General features: G+C 41.9%; 1 protein-coding gene across 8 annotated transcripts in view; it reads left to right on the top strand.

Moving 5' to 3' along the window:
• Positions 1–21,100, top strand: part of grid1a (glutamate receptor, ionotropic, delta 1a) — a 212,975-nt gene that overhangs the window by 119,681 nt on the left and 72,194 nt on the right. For all 8 annotated transcript variants that reach the window (XM_034608468.1, XM_034608470.1, XM_034608474.1 and 5 more), the window contains one exon: positions 10,666–10,950. In XM_034608468.1, coding sequence (XP_034464359.1) covers positions 10,666–10,950 — 285 coding nt within the window. The remainder of the gene's footprint in view (positions 1–10,665; positions 10,951–21,100) is intronic.

The following is a 21,100-nucleotide window of genomic DNA, read 5'->3' on the forward strand; positions in this document are numbered from 1 at the left end:
AGGAGTGAAAAGAAAATTTGTTCTCAGCATCTCCTGTCGTCTTTACTGAAAGAAATCAGCCGGGGAGAGAAATCTGTCAAGCAGCCGAAAAACTGCGTCTGTCACAGATGACGAGCTCAAAAAGACTGGAGTGTGAAAAATTTTAACTGTCAGAGAAAATAATGTTGCGAGAGGGATGACGGTGCGAGTGATCGACCCCCTACAGCAGGGGTATTCAACTAAAATTTAAAGAGGTCCAGTTAGAGAAAATTTCTTGAAGCAAAGGTCCGGAAGATCATAATGTCTAACTATTTAGTGTGATATATATTTAAGTAGCCTAGTAGTTGTATCAACATCTGCATGTACTAAATACCTGACTGTCAAATCAAATGAATTCAGTACGATTCAAAAACTTTTGGACAATATTTATTGTCACGTAACAAAGAACTGAACATATATGTATGATTGCAGATATGTATAATGTTCTCTCATTAACTAAATAAAAGTAGGGCTGCATTTCAAAATAAGAGAAAATAAATAAAATGTCGCCCCATCAGGTTTTAAATCATAACCTTCTGTTTTGGCTGTAGGTCCGGGTCCGTACGGGACGGCTTCTGGGTCCGGACCCGGACCGCGGTCCACCTGTTAGTGACCTCTGATCTAGTGAAACATCGGTAGAACAGACACAACTAAGTGGAGTATTTTTTTAATTCTTTGTTAACAGTTGTGACAGAAAATGGTTCAAGAAAACATTTCATGCAGACTTTTTTTTTTGTTTGGATGTGGTAAACTGGAGCTCCCAGAGTGAATCCACACCCCTTCAGCAGAAGACACGTATATGCACGTCCTCATTTAAAGCATTAGCATTTCTACCGTTTAAAGAATCTGCTCAAAGAGGAGAAGAATCTGGACATTCTGCCGGGTTTTTTGGACATGCGGCTTTCCATAGAGGCGGCGATTCTTTTCTCGACCTCTGGTTCTTTTCGATAAATGGAAAGCAGCAGCGTTTCTGGACAGTCCCACATCTTACACAGGTCCTTGAACACGGCCTTGTGGAGGACATTGATTATTTCTGGGGACATGTCTAAGTCAATGTCTTGGACTTCGGCCCATGTTTTTTCAAACAGGTATTGAGTGAGGTGTATTGATTCGTCACACAAGTTCACTTTGGACTTTGCATACACTCGAGTGACGAACAGGTCAATGACGAGATTGACATACATCTTTTTGCGGGGCTCTGCCCGTTCCGTTGCACTGTTGATCTCTGAGACCGGAGATCCTACTATGGGCTCAATCTCCATTAAAGCGGAGGTCACCCTCTTGGTGTAGTCACCGGCCTGTTTTGAGAACCACCAGTTCATCAATGGCAGGAAATTGATCACTCTCTCCTTTATGTCCGCGTACATCTTTTTGTGGGACTTAGGAACAGACACTTTCGTCACTTCAGCTGGACTCGCCCCTAAAATGTCAGTTGTGACGTACCTATAGAGGACATCGGTAAGGACGGGGGCGTTTGCAGGTGAAACTCTGTCCTTGGTCTCTGTCAGAAGCAGAGACTCCACACTATCCATCAGAGACTTGACTGACTCACTGCTCGGGACTTGGCTCTCCTTACTGAACTTCTTCCTGACTTGTGTCCCCATCTTGAGCATCGATGCTGTCGCCAAAAACTTTGCAAAAAGCTTCTTGATCCTCTTCCCCACTCCTTTCCAAAACTTCTTGTGGCTCTTTGAGGATTTGGAGCCTCTACTCGAATCAGATGATCTGACGCTCTCCTCTTCACTAATTATCTGATAGATTTCATCTGCAGCAGCTTTAAACTCCAGAGAAGATTCAGATATCAGCCCACTCAGGTCAGATTCGGACATTTCATCCACAAAGGGCTCGATGATGTCGCTCACCTCCTTCCCGATGATTTCCTGGACGGCCTCACTTGTCCTATAGTCACTGCTGCGGACTGATGATTCTGAGGATGATGCTCTGTCAGAGCGAGAACTGCGTGATGAAGAGTCAGTGCTTGAAGAGGTTGAGGTTGTTTTACCCCGAGGAAGCTTGTTTAAAAGATCAAATGTCCTTTGACTACGCAGTCTTGGCTTGAACGAGCCCTCGATGTCACAAGCAGATTTCTTCAACACTTTGCAAAGACAACTGACCATTTTCTCAAGTTTGTTGGGTGTGGCCTGGTGACACTGTGGCGGTCCAGCGGATTGTGTGCTGGTGGAGTTGGAATGCAGGCTGGCGTTGACCCTCTCTGTCACCTCCTCTGCAAACAACTCTGTGAATTGATCCAAACTCTCAGAGCTGGTTGAGCTGCCCGGTGCTAAACTTTGGCAGAGTGCGTCTTCCAGACTGGACAAGACCTTTTCTACAGTCACGGACATGCCGTCATATCCAAGAGTCGTTAGCAGTTTGGAGGACACAGTCGATGTCATGTTCATGACAAGTTCTGCCAACAGAAACTTTGTGGCATTGTTCGGTGCCCCTAATTTTAACTGCCTCCACTCGTCCGCAGTAAGCTTGGTGAAGACATTGTCAATGTGTGGCCGAATAGCTTTGACTGTTATGTCGGGTAGCTCCAATTCAGTAGATGTATCCATTGTGAAGCTGAATCTTCTAAGAAACTCAGAAACTAAAATCGTATCTATTTATTGCAAGTCTTACAAGCTCTTCTTAATTAATCCTCTTCTTAGTTTGGTTTATAGGCGAGTGGCAACCAACATCTTAGGATATTACCACCACTCATCAAAGGCATGTTAAAGGTCATAGCAAACAGCCTTTAGTCTGGCCTTTAGTTCAAAGCCATGTGGTAATATACCTTGACCACCTTGTTGGTTCAACTAATTCTATTGCATTTATCACATGGTATCTCTTATTGCCCTATGTGATAAATGCAAAGTAGTAGTATGCACCTTGACATTGGTTGACTGACACCTGCCAATAAACCGAACAAAGAAGCAGCAGCAACGGATTTTATCTTCATTTCAATGAAAATGCAGAAATCTGCATATAACAATACAATAATAGTAGAATAAAATGAAGATTTATTTAACAAACTGCTTCCAGTTCTGTTTTGTATGTGAAAGCAGCTAAACACTCATACGAGTGTTTCAGACATGCACTGGAATCCAGACATTTTCCTGAAATCTTTCCAAGGGGCTGTGTTTGAGAAAGCAAATGTACTTGTCTGTTGTTCCAGACATTTTCTGGAACTTTTCCTCCCAGACCCCAAGTTAGTCCTTGTGAAAATACAGCTGGAGAAGATAGCGGGTGAGCGTGTTGATGACGTCTGTAACAGGCGACAGACGTAAAATTGGAACAATATAAATATCCCAGGATTAAAATGAGGAACCATACATGTAGAAAACACAAACGAAGGTGTAAACTTGGAAAGAAAGATTCAAGAGCATTTAGCAATAGAAAAAAAAACACGTCATACGTCATGTCCTGCCTGGATATTTTCAATAATGTTCTGATCCCTGTTGCTGTTGTGAACATATCTGACCTGGATAATATCCTGCTGTGTTTTGCATATATGAAAAGTAAACTCCAGAAACTGTCCAGACAGTTAAAAAATATATCATTAAAAAATAGAATGTCTGATTTGTCACATCATCTCTTTCTGTAGGGCAGGGGTATTCAACTAAAATTTAAAGAGGTCCAGTTAGAGAAAATTTCTTGAAGCAAAGGTCCGGAAGATCATAATGTCTAACTATTTAGTGTGATATATATTTAAGTAGCCTAGTAGTTGTATCAACATCTGTATGTACTAAATACCTGACTGTCAAATCAAATGAATTCAGTACGATTCAAAAACTTTTGGACAATATTTATTGTCACGTAACAAAGAACTGAACATATATGTATGATTGGAGATATGTATAATGTTCTCTCATTAACTAAATAAAAGTAGGGCTGCATTTCAAAATAAGAGAAAATAAATAAAATGTGAAAATTGTGCATGTTCAAATAAAGGGCTTAACTTCAGAAAAATAAAATAAAGGGAGCAAAAGCTTGAATTTCCCTTTTTCTGTTTCACATCTTGACTCAAAAGTCTCAACCAATTTTACAGATAATAAATCTCAACACATCTTAACAATTGAACAGTTTTAGAATCACTTTCTTCCCCTCTTATATCCCACTCCCCCACTTTGTTCGTCTGTTTCTCTCCCTTTCTCTGTCTCACTCCTGTTTCTCAACTTTCTCCGTCTCACTCCTGTTTCTCAACTTTCTCCGTCTCACTCCTGTTTCTCTCCCTTTCTCCGTCTCACTCCTGTTTCTCTCCCTTTCTCCATCTCACTCCTCTGTATCTCTCCCTTTGTTTTCTCTACCTGTATCTCTATCTGTCTTTTTCTTTCTACCGTCTTTTCGTGTGTAACTTGCCTCTAACTCTCTCATCTGTCTGCACTGTAGAGTCGCAATGTTTACCGCCTGGAATGCACAGACTTGATTGGCTGAGTGGTATCACGTGGGATGGCTTAACTCGCATGCAATTGGTCTGTGCGTTTCCTCATCCGCTAAACCACTACCGTAAAGACTACAAAGGCTGCGCCGGTTACAAAAAGAGGCGCCCCATCAGGTTTTAAATCATAACCTTCTGTTTTGGCTGTAGGTCCGGGTCCGTACGGGACGGCTTCTGGGTCCGGACCCGGACCGCGGTCCGCCTGTTAGTGACCCCTGCCCTACAGTAACCAGAGAGCAAAGGATGATGGCTCAGCGCTCACTTAGTTAACGTGTTTGTTTTTGCTGCTGTTTCGGTTTCTATGGCTGCAGTTTGTTAAATGATGTTCAAAGAAAACTTACAAAGTCAGGTAACATTTGAATGCAGGACCAGTGCATTGGTCTCTTCTGCACTAAACAGGTCCTGTTGTTATTTTATCCACTCCCTGTATAGAAGCACGGACTGCGGTTCTTAGTCTATTCACACCTGTCAGTTGTCTGGAAGCTATAATTTACAGCAGCAAAATACTCCATCATAGTTCAGATGACACGGGCAGTCTTGGCATCAGTAGTATTGACGGGGATATGAACCCTTATCTGAGCCTGACAGCAGGAGTGCAGGCATGGGGGGGGGGGGGGGGGGGAAGCAATGAAGAGGCGCTTCATTTTTACAGGAGAGGTAGTATTACTGTGTTGAGCCAAGCTGTAGTCCAGCTACCGCGTGTTACCTGCTTGTTCCTTTCTGTGTGCTGAAGAGCTATTACGTTACAGGAAGCTGCCAAACACAAGAGGCTCTGCTCATAACGAGGAACTGACACAACATCCAGTCTCCTCTTATCGGAGGGATGTGGATCATTTAAGGCTCCTATGAATATTCAATCCAAACAAAAACTGCACTGTGTACCACTGTGTTCCCTGCTAAATACCTAAAAACCATCAATGACTAATTTATCAGTTGGGTTTCTCAATCCCGGTGCTTGATGTTGTCATCAGTTATGTGCTGTGAGGAGCTGAATATGATCCAGCACTGACAATCCACAAGGATATGTATGCAAATGTACGGTGGAACTCGATTTTCTTTATACATATTTATTTTCCTGGCTACAAAACTGGACAAATTTAAGTACAAATTTATCAGTAGAGCCAATGTTCACTTTGCAAAAGCTGGAGAGATTAAAGTCTGATGTTGGTTTCCTTCAACTCTTTGTTTCATCATCTCTAATTTACATTATGAGGTAGAGCAACTTCCTTATCTCATGATTTCACTGTTAGATTTTAATATCTGGGGATAAAAGGAACAAAAAAACAGTATTTATCTGCCTTTGAAGCTGCACCTGATTAACACAAAACAGACTTTTCTTTCCACATCGTGTGATACGAGCCGTCTCGATTAGATCAGTGTTGCATCATTGTCGCGACAAGTTAGAGAGTGGTGTTGACAACATTGTAGAATTCATCCCAGCGGTGACTCTCTCTCTCTCTTTGAACCCTGAGATAGTGCTCTGAGTCAGAGCAAACTAAATGAGACTGTCTTATTTAGACTGTGAAATCACCCAGACAGCCCCAATTTGTGCCGTGTTCACTACAGCAGTGGTGTGGGGGGTTCATCTCATCCCTTCATATTACAGTGGTAAAATGAGGGCAAGGCACTGATGACTTCTTGTTTTCATGGGAAAACAGAGTGTGTGGGGGAGAAGTTGTCTTCTTCCAGCCTGGTGTCTTGATGATTATTTCCCCTCCGCCATTAGTACATAACAGAGCTGGTCTGATGAGGCGAGGACTTGAAGCAAAACGAAAAAAGGCTGTGTCCTCTGAGTTGATGAGACCTAATCTGAAAGGCAGATGTCCTTTTCGAGCCATTTCGGAGACGCTGCTGACGCTCGGCCAGCCTCTTTGCTGATTTGGAGACTGAATTTGCCGGCGGATGAGCAAAGATCCATGACGTCAATGTGATGGAGTTTTTTATCAGGGTTTAAAATGCAGTATTGGTTCAACCGTGTCTAAAAATTGAATTCACCTCCACAGTGTGCACCATCGATCAACCACATCGTTACTCAGAAGAAAATTGTTGTTTCTCCATGATGAGTTTGATTGATTAGTAAATCCCTTCTTTAAAAGAAACGATCTCCCCATTGTAACTCCTGTTAATTACACGTGTTGAAAATCTTTCAAAACCTTTTTAAAAGACATTTATTGAAATTAGTCCATAATATATGTATATACCATACATAACTGGTTTAAGAACATTTGATAAGCATTATCCTGGTAAAGGAAGCTTTTCCCTTAAGGTGTATGTAAGAGTGCTGTTACTTGATGACGTTGGATGAGAGATAGCTTGCAGGAGATGAGTGATGGCCCCTGTCTACTTCAAAGGGAACATTTAAGAGTCATTATTCCACCATTATCATCCTTGCCAATGACTGTGGGCCCCTCCTCCCTCCTGTCACTGGGCTGTCTGCTGTATAATGGGCCCGGGTGTCCATTAGGAAGCCAAAATGGCTGCTGTCGCATTTTAGCCACACTTAACTAAAAGTGGCTGCGGAAAAGGGTGAATGGGCTCCGCAAGAAAAGGTTTCTGTTTGGATCACAGTTCCATCAGCAAGGTTACGAGTTTTCTTGGAACTGAAATAAAAGCTCAAAATGGTACTGCAGTATTTTTGGGTACATGATAGAAAATAAAGATTGAAAATATTTTCACAAGTAATTTCATTTTAGTTTGATTTAGGGCTGCAACAAATGATCATATCAATTATTGGTTAATCTGTCCATTGTTTTACTTGCAGGATGATGTCTGTTGTCTAACGGTCCAAAAACCAAAAGTGATTCCATTCGAAATAATTTAAAACACAGAAAAACTAATTTCCGTGTTTTCAAACCAGAGAATATTTACCATTTAGTATTGAATTAGTTGTAAAACTCAAAGAAACAAATGACAAATCGTTTCAGGTCTAAAACACAGAGCCTGATCAATATGGATTTATTGCGACCAAGATGATGTTATCATACATTAACAATTATAAATGACAATAGAGAAAGACCTGCATTAACTTGCATTTAGAAAATAAACTTATATGTACATCTTATCTCCATTATTTAGTTTCTAAAACAGGAGTTTTCATATCGGCAAGAATAGACGCAAATAGGAACATGTCTGTGAAAAACACATTAGTTAACGATAAATCCCTTGGGCTCTACTAATTTATATGTGTTTAGAATTGTACATGCAGCATCTTAACTGAATCCAGGCAGCAAACATCATATCACATCATACTTAGCCCTGTACAATTTGTTGTGAGGTGGTAAAGTATTAACAAACAGCAGCATCCAACAGGCACCAGCTCTGAGGAGCATTTGCAGTGAATGGTACAGTTTATTGTGGCGAACAGAGACATTCAGACGTTATATCAGTGTAAGAGGAGGCTCTGTGTTTGTATTACTGTCAGTCACACAGCTCCCCGCTGAGCGGAGCATTAGGATTTAACGCTGCACCACAGAATATTTGTCAAGTGGCCGACCGCACATGTCGGCCTTCACATTGAGTCTCATCCTGTCACACACACACACACACAGTCACACAAACACACACACATGCAGACACGCGTGTACTTCTACCTTTGTGAGGACACTCATTGTTATAAAGTCTTCCCTATAGCCCCTTAATCATCACATTTATATACATAAACCCCAACCCTTACTGCATCCTAAACCTAATTCTAACCTCGACCTTAACCCTATGAAGCAGGTGTGTCACAGAGTCCTCACTCCGTATGAGAAATAATAGACAAACACGTCCTCCACGGAGACAGAAGTAGGAGGAGACACACACACACACTCGACTCTCGACAGTCTGACATCCGTACCTCTCCTCAGTATGTGTTTAGTTGTATGATTTACAGTGTCTTAATGTAGTGCTGTGCTTGAAGTCAGCGGATGATATTGTCATTTGTCACATTAATGGTCCTCCCCCTCTGCCACACACACACACACACACACACAACCGATCACCTTCCTCTCCTCGCCCATCCTTCTCAGACCTCGTACCTCATCCTTAATGCGCTCTCGGCACAACCATCCCTTTTACGACACCTCCCCCTCCTCACCTCCTCTGGTATCATGTTGGATTCGGCTCAATGGTATCGTTACCTGCACACACTCATGTTATGTTCATGTTGTACCGACCTGGTGCTTCCTATAATGCTGAATACCAAGCGTTTGTATGATATAATGGGGTTTCGGACTGCAGTGCTGTTGCCTTGTGCCGAATTCCGCCTCGACATTGAAGTAGACTATATAATTAGGTGGTATTACGAAATGCAGCATATTTAATTGCAGTTTCGTACAATGTGCTCAGCTGCTTGTGCTACAGTTGTCAGGGCCCTGGTGTGTGAGACGCAGTGACTTGAATTATAAAGAAAGCTCTTGTCGTAGCCTGTCACAGGCAAAATTAGACCGCAGAGTCCCTCTGGTAGATGATTATGCAGCTCATGACAGAGACGGACCTTAAAACTAAATGTGAGTTTAATATTCTACATCTAAACTGCAGTGCATTCGGATCTACATCGCTTTCTCTTGCCTGCTAATTGCCTGTTTCTGTGCCTTGCATCTTGAAAGCTGAGAGGATGCAAATATGTCAGGTCAAGAGTAACAGGGTCAAATATGATGTGTATGGGAGGAATATAAGCCGTGGTTGGAAGTGAGAAAGTCATATTGGTTTGAAATCTTTCTGGCAGGGTTTCTCTCTGTGTGTGTTTCCCGTTCTCGTCGTGTCTGTGTGGGTTTTCTCTGTGTTCTGCTTCCTCCCACAGAGCAAAGACACACATATTGTGTTAATTGGAGACTCTTAATTGTCTGTAGGTGTGAATGTGAGAGTGAGTGGTTGCTTGTCTCCATATGTCCGCCCTGCGATATACTGACCTGTTCAGGGTGTGTACCCCACCTCTGGCTCCAGCTCCCCCCCGTGAACCTCTAAAGGAAAAGCAGTATAGACAATGGATGGATGGAATACATGTCCTGACTCTGTGAACAGGGGGTTTCAGTCTGAGTTAAATAACTGATTTAGGATCACAATTACTAGATATCAATTATCTGATATTTGTATTTGTCTGTTACAAAGAAAACCTTTTAAACTGTATTTACCTTGACACAGATCTGAGTGAAAGAAAAAGCAATGAACATTTGCTTAAAATATGTTTCAAGTGCGTCTTGGGATCAAAAAATAAACTCCTTAATATTTAATATGCACTCCATGCTGTCATTGACTTTTTAGGTTATTGATGAACCAGATCATTGGAACAGCATAATAATGAATGTCTAATAATCCGTATCACAGCAACCGAGACTATTTACTGTTATTAAATATTAACCACCACTTAGACAGAACATTGTTCACTAATGTATTAATGATGTCAGAGGTGGCATTTTCATCTTCAGAGGATATTTGGCGCTTTGTGCCGGCAGACACACTGACCTACCTCAAGAGGATCAAAAACAGATTTTGTCCAAATTACACGTGTAAATAAAAAATGTCGGGGACGTTAAGACCCGACACAGACATGACAAGCTTGTGTGTGTAGAGTCTTAATCTGTGCTGGTTTACAGATTTACACCGTGTGCACATGGAGGGGAAGGGTGGAACAGTATTTGGTTTACAATCATGGGAGGCATAATTTTGCATCTAAACTCCAGCTGGGAATATTTTCGACTTGTTTTTATGACAGTTTCCTCCCACTCGCTCAACACCTTGTTTCTTTCTTTTTCTGAGGCACCGACACTGACTCCTGCAGCTCTCTGATTCATCGGCTGTTTTCAAGTGACTTTCACCTTTAGCGAGCGTTTCTGCTTTAATCAGCTGTCTCTCTTTTGTCTGGGGACAAAATTCACACATTATAATACTACTTCACTACCAATCCCCTCCTCTCTGTGATCTCCTCTCAACTGCAGAGGCTCAGATGTAATCCTAAATAGGATACATAAAGAACCGTCTTGAATTCTTAAGGCCAGTTGAGCACACTTTCCTGAATAATGTGCAGCGATCTTAAAACGTGAAAACTGATTTTTTGAAATTAACATTTTTAATTGATTATAGTTGGGATTTTAAATCTTTTAAATCGTATCTAACCATGTTTTATCTCTTTCCTTCTATTTTTCTCATTTCTTTCACCACCTCTCATCCTCCATCTACCTCCATCTTTCCTCCATCTCCTTTCGCTTCCTCCACCCTCTCTCTCTGTTTTTCCTCCCTCTGTCCAGCATGCGAGTTGATGAACCAGGGGATCCTCGCTCTTGTCACATCCACGGGCTGCGCCGCCGCGAGTGCCCTGCAGTCCCTGACGGACGCGATGCACATCCCCCATCTCTTCATCCAGAGGAACGGGGACGGCTCGCCCCGAACCGCCTGCCAGCTCAACCCCAGCCCGGACGGAGAGAGCTACACGCTGGCCGCCCGTCCACCCGTTCGGATCAACGAAGTCCTGCTCAACTTAGTGTCTGAGCTGCACTGGCAGAAGTTCATCATCTTCTATGAGAGCGACTACGGTGAGTTGGGGCAAACGCGAGCGGCTGGCGGCTGAATGTGTCCTATAAACATGGCATTTGCATGTAAGATGATCTCAGCTCTTTCATTTAAATGTAAATGCACCAAAACCATCTCATCTGGTAGGGTTATGCCCCCCCCCCCGCTGAAGAGAATGTGCCGAGTGGGAACTGAGATGTAAGAGCATCATCACTCACACACAGAGAGACACAAACACACACATAAACACAAACACACTCACAGACAGATACTGTTAAAATGCACATTGCTAAAAACGTCAATGTTCAGTAGAATTTCTAGAGAGCAACGACGTCTCTTTGCTGCTTTCACCAATAAAAGCAGCTCCACGGCAAAGGCAAGTCTGGGCTCATTTGTGCGACTCAAACCAGGGCGTGTCCCCACAGCACTTTGTTTATCCTGAAATGTTCTCTCCTGCTCCATTATTCTCACCATGACGCCTCGGCGGACTCGTCCTTTCTTGACCCACGTTTGGCAAAGACACAGGGCTGTGGATCGAAGAGTGACTGGCAAGGTAGCGCAAGGTCAGAGAGATGACGGGGGAGTATATTGCTGCATTGGCATTCCTCAGATGATACTTTGCCACTGCTGGCTAATCTTTTTACTACTTGGAAGAGTGCAATCGAGAAGGGAGTGTAAATCTGTTTTATTTTTTCAGTACACTGGAGCTACACTTGATATAGTGTATAGTAAAGCAAGCCCTCGAGGGAATGGGCCACAGCCAGCCACAGTCCCCATAACAAGCTTCCACATCACAGTGTGAGCCCCGCATATAGTCAGTGTTCAGTGTGACACGTATGTTGTTTCACATTTAATCTATCACATCTATCTTTTGGTTTGTTTATGACATCTTTGTAAAAGCTAAAAAGGAGCATCTTTCTCTACGGTCTGACTGCGGTAGACTTTAAATCAAGTGAGGACATTTTGACATTATGTCAGATGAACTGGAGCGGCACTCAGTAAAGCGAGAGCCTCCACCAGGGCCCAACAGTCGCCTTCAATTCAATGTAGCTTCACAAAATTTTGTAGATATTAGTTCTCTAATGTGCCAGATAGTTATTTCTCATCAAGATCCATGAATTACTCCCTGGATCCGCCCCCTGATCCAGGTATACATACCCAGCCACATATGCAACCCATACTGCATCCTTCTACAGAGTTTCATGGTAATTTTTTACGTAATCTTTCTTACGAACAAACCAACCAACAAACAAACGGACTGCGGTGCAAACACAACGTTCTTGGCGGAGGCAACCAGCACGTGTGTCATCAGTGCATTTGCTGTTAAAGGGAGAGTTCACCGAAAACTTTTAATTCACTCATCTACTCACCAGCATGTCGATGGAGGGGTGGGTGGAGACTCAGGGGTAAACAGCATTGCAGCCATATCCAATACAATAGAAGTAAATGGGGACCCCTTCTTGTACATGCCTCCAAACTGCTCCTGTGGTGTCATCCAAGTGTCCGCAAGCCCTGACGTTCAAATTTGACTTGAAATGGTGTAATTTACATCAAGTTTTTAGGCTAAATGTCCGCTACTGTTTCCAAAGAAGTGGTCACCATTTACTTCAACTCTATTGGATTTGGCTGCAACTCTGTTTACCCCTGAAACTCCAGAAGTGTTGTGTGGACTCAAACGCTTCACCCACCCCCTCCATCGGCATAGTGGTGAGTAGATAATAAGTGAAATTTCATTTTCGTTGAACTATCACTTTAAAGCATCACATTCTCAAACAACTAGAGCTTAAAATGATTATTTATATCGAAGTTACAGCTATGATTATCCCCTTTGCCTCAACCCACATCAGAGCTGATGAACTCTCTCCATCATCATTTTCTTTTATGTATGTTTAAATTACTCATTAACTTTTTAAATGAATAGACATTAACAAAGCTCAATGTTAAACCTGGACGCTGTGTTTCGTTGGCAGTTCTCCAAATGGACAGTGATTACAAGGACGTGATCACTTGAATCTATTGTTCCAATATCAGAGCCACTGATCCCTGACCTGTCTATACTAAAAGTACTGACGGAGACAAATCTGCTGTGTAAACTGAGTGAGGTGGAGAGTAATGTGTGTACTCTCTTGCTTACTGCTTTGGAAATGTCACAGTGATTGGATGCAAATTAATTTTGTGCATGGTCAGATATGCGCCACATATCAAGACCCCTTCAGTATAACTTTTGTTCCTCTTGAAAAGGAGAAGTTCGTGTCTGGATGTTAATGTTAACCAAGGTCCCTGCTATTTATTGTTTCCCCAGCCAGGAGCAATCTGCCCTCCCTCCCTCTCCCGTCTCTACATGTGGCCTTTCGAGAGCAGTCTTATTCAAAATCAGGATGCAGCATCTTTATCGTGGGCAAACTTTAACTGCCAGAAGAAGAAAAAAAATCTGTCTCTGGTAGAAAAACACCAATTTGCATTTTAAGAACATTTCAAGCTGTTTTTCCTCTGGTTCCCTTCACATCAGGAACTCTTTATTTACAAGATCTAACGCCAGCACAGCGCCCAGTAACCCCCACTCCCAACTCCAGGGAGACGGAACCTATGTCTAAGAAGTGAAGGCTCAGTTTAACTAGGCAGTGATTTTGAGAGAAAAAAATAATGTTGGCCCTAACAAAATAGCCTTTTTTATTTAAAGTCTGCTAAATTAGTTGCTACGAAGGCGTCTCCATTGACATTTGTGCTTGTGTTACACTGTTTAACTTTGTACTCGTTTGATTAAGGAATGTAGCAGCTAATTAGGATCCTCATCACAGAGCAGTCAAATACCCATGGTGCCTGCGTGGAAGCTGCACTACAGTGACCCACACCGCTGCCTAGAGACAAGAGCTCTGCCGGCAAATCTGTGTTGGCATTAAGTGAATGTTGAATTCATACTTAACATGTGTGAATGCGGGAGAAACAGCTGCTGCAGTTCACCCAGATTTACTCAGATTGTGTTTGTGTGCGTTGTGGTAATGAGGATGTGTTTATTGTGTTTAAATTGTGCACTGGTGCTTTCAGTAGGTCTGTGATTGACGCAAACTTTGGAGAACACCAAGTTTGTACAAAGAATCATCGAGGTTACAGGAGCGTTAGGGAGACGTCAGTCAGGTACTGTGTGTGTGTGTGTGTGCACATAGTCGAAGAGGTCCAATCAGAAGAAATGCCATCTCATTTCTAATCCACGATTCTGCTGCACTTTAATTAGAGAGAAATCCACTGCATCAAAACTTGCGCTTCTTCTCTCGCAAAGAGTCTGAATCGCCCCGTGAATGGTGCATTATCGTTGCTTTCTCCATCAATCAATGACAAGGCGGCGTTACCCATCAGGACATGAATCCAGAATGGCAGAAAACTGGCAGTGGAATGGAGCGAAAGAAAGACAGTGAAGAATGAGTGAGGGAAAAGTTTGGATTAGATCCAAAAAAAAATAAAGGAATCTAGAAAAAATTGCTGATAACAGGAGAGAAACAATTCTAACATTTTCAGAACTGTGCAGCCCCATTAGAAACCATCTTGTGAGTTACACTCGCACTGAAAACTGGATTTTATTGTGGCTTTGTGTGTGTGTGTGAGTATGTGTGTTTGTTGACTGCAGACTGGCTTTACTCACAGTTGCCAACTGCCTGGAGTTAGAGATCTTTAAAAAAAAGAAAATCCGCTTGACAGCTGGTGTCCAGGCGAAGGACAGTTCCACCATAATTCCCCCATATACGCCACCATCATACCCCCCCCACCCCCCCACACACACACACACACACACACTTAATGTCACTGTCAGTCCTGAAAATCTTCCTTCAAAACTCCACATGTGACAGCAGCAGAAAGGACGCCGTGCTCCCTCTCTTTCTCCTGGTAATCTGCTCGCCATTTTCCGCTCTGTGGTGTTCCCAATGGTCTCTGACTTTGGGGCCATTCTGGCTGGGGTTGACCCACACGAGCACCGAGTTGGAGGTCAGCACCTGGAGGCTCTAGCAGATGAGGAGATTAAGCTGGAAGTGGATGTGAGGTACATTGGACTTGGCTGAGCAAAACTCCATTGAGATGTTTTTTGCTACCTACAACCTCAGATTTATCTCTATCACTGATATCTAAACTTCAAATAAAACACTGCAAGTGCGTACAATATAGGTACTTGCAGTGTACAAATTCATTACAACCATGATTGCTACACCATGGCCATCTTTATCGAACACGGGAAGTCGGAGGAACATTCTGCGATGGATTTCTGGAGTAGGTATGAGAGGGCTGCGTTTCGCTGGGCTGCTGTCTCATCAATTTTGCGAATGGTGCATTAATCTATAAAGCAGATGTTAGGAAAGATATAGCTCTGCCTTGCCTGTTGCCTCAGGCGTTGTACTGTAGCACTGTGCACAAAGAAATGCCCGAAACATCATCATGCAGTATATTCCACGTTTCTAGACAAGTTTTTTTAAATAATTTCTTTAATCCTTATTTTTTGGGATGGGGAGAGCAGCACACGGCACTGGAGTAGAATACAGAGTGAGTTTCCATTACAGCTTAAACAGCTGGTTCCTCTGACCTCAGGGGCAAAGTCTTGCTCAGTGTAATGAGGTGTGTCAGGGAAACCAATTCATTCCAGGCTCCACCACTGTATCCGTTGTATGAAGAGCACATTATGTAAACAACTTCTAAGACGTTACCTCCTCTCGTTCCATTATTCATTCTGAGAGAGCATGTTTCATCATTTCCTTCACGAGCAACAGAAATAACATTATTCTTACACTACTGTAGCTCAGCAGAGATTCTATTGTGTTACGCCTGGAAAACTTCCTTATGTGCTTTTGCCTCTTGTGCCTCCGGGCAAAAAGGAAAGAACAAAATGATATGATAATCTTATCACACTCTGATCACTTTACACCTTTGAAGATTCAGCTTTTCCTTGGAATTCAGAGATTTGTTTTATTCTTACTTTCCATTTCCTTTTTGTCCATCGTTTTCTATCTTTCCCTTTTCGTGCCTTTCATCTCGAAAAATCATTGGCTGGACCAACTAGCTACGATCTAGCTCAGTCTCAGTGTTGTACTTTTTTATCACATCCCACCAACTAAGTTCATTTGTCACAAGATTTACAAACTTTCCGGTTCCCTTTAGCTTCTTTTCACCTAGCGACAAATATAGTTACCTTTTGGATAAACTTTAGTAGAAGGCCGGAGAGTCATTAAAACTCCCCAGAGGAAAAATCCTAATAACTGTGGCGATAATTGACTTTTCTATTTGGGAATCTGAGTGAAATAACCTAATAACTACATCACGGATTGCGATCAAATTTGATTCATATATTCATGTGCACCTGAAAATGAATTAATCACTTTCAGGATTCTCAAATTTCTCATTTGGCGTCATCATCAGGTCAAATTTCCAGCTTGTCCAATACTCCTGTAAAACTCATGAATGTCCATATTAATAACCTCAGCTGTACTTTACTGTAGCATTTGTAAACCTAGGTACATACCAAACTAAGTTAGCTGGTTAACATTATACAAGCTTGTTCACATGCTGATGTTTGTCCTCAGCTCAAATCACTGCCAATGTGGCTTCACAGAGCCGTTTGCATGACTTTTAGTCTCGTTTAAAAGGTTTGTAATATATTGTGCTTTTATAAACGCCATAAAGCGTAAACTTACAGTGTACTCACAAGACCGTGCATGTATAAGGGAGCCAGCTATTGATTCTGCAGGGGAGGATGGACAGTGGGTGGACTATCTGCAAACAAAAGCGCCTATAAAATTGCCTCGTCATTTTATTATAACAAAGAGAGCATGAAAGGAGACTGAGGTTGAGATTGTAGGAGAAGGGTGGATGTGTGTGAACATCGGTTGTCTCCGTGGCTTGTTGGTCTGATTCTACCTGAGCTCAGTAATGACTGTGGAGCTGCTGCATCTGTCTCTGGCCTCCCTGTGGTGAGTGGCTCTCTGTTGGAGGAAGAGAGAAGTAGTCTGGGATGTGGTGTGAGATTGATTAAACTGCTTATGGTCCCAAGTAGGAGGTGGTTTCTAATGTATAAAGTGCATTTTTTTAACACAGGCAGCGTCTGAACGTTCACAAACACAAAGGAAATGTTTGTATAATGTGAGGGCCGGGTTATACTGACAGCTCTGAGAAAACAAACCCTATTTTCTATTATAAATAAATGACGTCCTTTGAGAGCAGTGAAGACGAGTCTTTATAATGACAAATGCTTTCATGTGTCGTCTATTGTGTTTCTTTATTTCATCTGAGCTAGTCTTGTATTTGGGCCTTTTCTGAATCAGTCATGATTCCATTCAGTCGGTAATCAACACAAAGCCAAATAATACAGACTCACAATGTCGGAGGCAGCACCTTTGAGACTTGACTTCCATATATATTCGATATTGATATTGTATGTTGGAAGTGTGGGTACAATTGAGCTTCTTCATGTGAGATTTCAAATTGCAACACTTGTTTTTGGTTGCTCTCCAAATTTAGGGCCGCCTAGTCTAACCACAGCAATGCAGATGACGACTTGACCGCAGTTTCTGATCGGTTCAACGCCCCTCTTCTCAATCCACTGCTCACTTCTCGCTTCCACAGCGACAAGAGCGAGTCTCGCAACGTGCATAGCGTGCAGATTCGTCGTTTTGTGGTAGAAAGAGAGAGAAGCACATTTGTGAAGCTACATTCGAGAGGCAGTAATCCTCGAGCAAAAAAAAACGTCAGTAAATGATTGATTAGTCGGCAGTCGTCATTGTATTTATATAAAAAATCAATTTGCAGACTTCTGAATATTTAACTGTGACTGAAATATGAGCGAAAATATATACTGAGTGAAAATTTTAAAATGCCACTTCAGAAATGTGCTCTACACTTTTTCACATCAAGACTCCGCAAGCTGCTCCTGATGGCTGCGTATGAATGATAGAAATGTGAGGGTTATATATAAACGTATAGAACTGCTGTATGAATGTGTGAGTGGTTGATTGGGACTTGTAGTGTAAAGCACTTTAAGTGCTTGTAAAATGCCGTCCATTCAAACCACACAAACACACTCTCTCTCTCTCTCTCTCTCTCTCTCTCTCTCTCTCTCTCTCTCTCTCTCTCTCTCTCTCTCTCTCTCACCATATTATATGTTATTCTCCCCCTCACTAATAAATGTTAATAACTAGTTAGAATTGAAGAAGTAAACCCTGCATGAGCTCACAGAAGCACGTAACCTTTTTTTGCGAGAGGGTAAAAATAACAGCTAAAAGCTAATTTGCATAGTTCTGTGCTCATGCTCAACCACCGAGTGACAAATAGCAGAAACTCAACATAGTGTCTCAGATACATTTTTCTGCATCTGCATAATTTAAACCATGTCAGCAGATTATTTTGACATCAAACCTGACCTCAATATGAAGTAAAAAGAAGAGAACTTTAATTTAACCCCACAGAATGATTTTTTTATTAATACTTTTTTAATATGAAAAATGGTTGCATCCAGGTCTAACTGGCTCCCGTCTCCACACACAGTGTTTTATCTTGCCCAAAGCCTGCCAGCCAAACTCAAGGCAATGAATTTGATTTAATTATTAAATTGTATTCCCCTGTCGTACTAAGACGTGCAAGCCAAGAATCCAATCACTGTACAGTATCTTTAAAGGCGTCACCAGCCTCAGACTGACATAATAATTCAGCTCCAGCATCAGCCTGCTCTGCACATTCAGACCAGGCTGATGAGATTGGAACCATTTTGTTGACAACGCTTTCCTCCGGTTTAGACTCTTTGAGCTACATAAGTGTCTCCACAGCTCACGTTGTAACATGCACTCGACATACAGAGGCCGTGATTGTGCACAAGCATTTCCCATCTCGTTCCTCCTCTGCTCTGCTCTCACATAAGAAGTAGACGATATGATGTGAAGGATAAATTATTTATTCATTTTCATGTAAGATAAATGTTTATGTGAGACTCCTTTGATTATAGAATCAGTGGGTAATTTGTTACATCTGGTTAGGTGCACAGATCTTTTTCTCAAGTCATCTGTCATGTCTAGACTCTCTTGGATAGAGCTTATTAATTTCCTTCACGATTGTTTATTTACTTATCAAATAACGTATACATCTCGATGAAATTTAAATTGAATCGGAAGAAAATTGAACAGCATTTGCAGCACAAATCCTCAATGGTTCTACAATTATTTTTGTAACTTAAAAAGCTAAATTATTTCCCTTTTTCCCTCAAGCGCTCTTCATTAAGTGCTAATTAGATTAATATCTGTCTTCCTTCAGTATGAAACAAAGTTCAAACTGTTGGATGCATATGGCGCGAAATCCAAGTGGAAAATAGTCTTAACTAATATTTAAGAGAAAGATTACAAATTTCCATCTGACTTACTCCTGACTAAACTCCTGTTTTGTTTTATTTTACTGCTGAAAGAAAGTGTGAATCTAACATTCGTGCTGACATCTGAGAAGGAGGTTACGTTTTATTCTGCGTTTGTTTGTTAGTTAGCAGGATTATGCAAAAACTACCTGACTGATTATAACAGAACTTGGTGGAAGGATCTGGTCGGGGAAGAACCTGATCTGGATCCAGATTACTTTCTCTTTCTTTAACATTACACCATTCAAATGATGAATTATGCTGCAAATCTTGACAACAACCAACAATTCAGACAACTTTAGGGGTTTGGGGTTGACGCAATTTTGTGCAGATCCAAATAAAAATCATTATCTGGTGAATATAAATGTTTTATAGGTGCGTAAACTTTTTTTCAGCAGCTAGAAACCTGTAACTACCAATTTGTAGCTTAAGAAACATTATGTTGGCTAAAGGATTTGTTTTAATGGGACTGCAAACCTCTGGCGGGAAGTATGTGCTCTAGTGAGTGCCATTCTAGTTTGACATATTGTATTGCCCTTTTATTCACAGCATAAATACTTTGTTAACTTGGAGTATAAATCTGCAGTCAGTAAAAAAAAGTTGTTATATCTCTTTTTCTGCTTTTTCTCTCTGTTCGCTCTAATTGCTCTTGTGCAAAAACACTGATACATTGCAGATCTATATTGCCGAGTACAGAAGAAAAAACATCTGTGCTACAGATTATTAACTGGTGGTATTGTTGGAAAAACACCAGTAATCGCTTCAAATGAATCATCTAATTTTTTGAGTGAGCGCAGGATAGCAGCGCAGCTGTTTCTCCAGCTTTTCCGCTTGGATTACAACGTGACTTGACAGCTCAGTGAAAACCTCTGAGCCCTTTTATCATGATATGCTCATTTCTGCTTTGCTCCAATCCGAGGGGGAGTCCCACTTTGGTTACGACTCGAGTAAGATCGAGCTGAAAAGGATGTAAAAGCAACTTCATGGGGTATATGCTCGATCTCCCTTGATCTGCGGATCTACTTCCCCGTCCTCTCAAACAGAAACAGTCTGAGACCAGGAGTTAAAATACTTCTATCTCACCGTTAGTTTTGAAAGTAATACTCTATTTTGATACCTTCAGCTTAAATCTGAGTGATAAGTTGAATCTTTGGAACAATATCTTGGTATTTGGTACATCCACCCCTTTGCCTTATTGACAGTCCGGACTCCTCCGTCTACTTTGATGTGCTCCTTTTGAAGCTCGGAGGTGTGTTTGAGATCATTATCCTCCTGCAGTTTGAATCTCTCTCCACCACGTTGCAAACCAGAGGGTACAGCGTGTCTCTGAGAATGGAGTGGTGCTTCTGCATGTCAGGTATAGTCAATTTAGTGGCCAACTGAAGAAAAGGAAAAAAAACGCCTCCGGTCGTGAATACTTCCTCCAACACGGTGGGTTTGATACACTGAAGTTTCACTCTCTTATGTACACTCTTCTGTTTCTGACGGAAATCCCAAAACGTCAGTAAATGGGAACAAGTGTTGAGCCTCGTTTCTCTCCTGAGAGGTGGTTTTAAAACTGCTGCTCATCCTCTTTCGACACTAGTTTTGCCGGTTGGAGTTGTGTGTTCTTTATCAAATTCGGAATCTTTGATAAAGTTGCTTTTCTTACTCTCAGGGAACCGAGCTTGACGAATTGATCCCCTGGTGTTGCGGTAGCCTGGTCGTGCTTTGGATGCAGCTGAACCAGTTTCTGCAAAGTGTTGTAGAGTTTCATGCACCGTAGACCCTTGTAGCCTAACCAGGGTTTCTTTGGCCTTGAA

The sequence above is a fragment of the Hippoglossus hippoglossus genome, chromosome 15, assembly GCF_009819705.1.
Source record: "Hippoglossus hippoglossus isolate fHipHip1 chromosome 15, fHipHip1.pri, whole genome shotgun sequence".
NCBI classification, from domain to species: domain Eukaryota; kingdom Metazoa; phylum Chordata; class Actinopteri; order Pleuronectiformes; family Pleuronectidae; genus Hippoglossus; species Hippoglossus hippoglossus.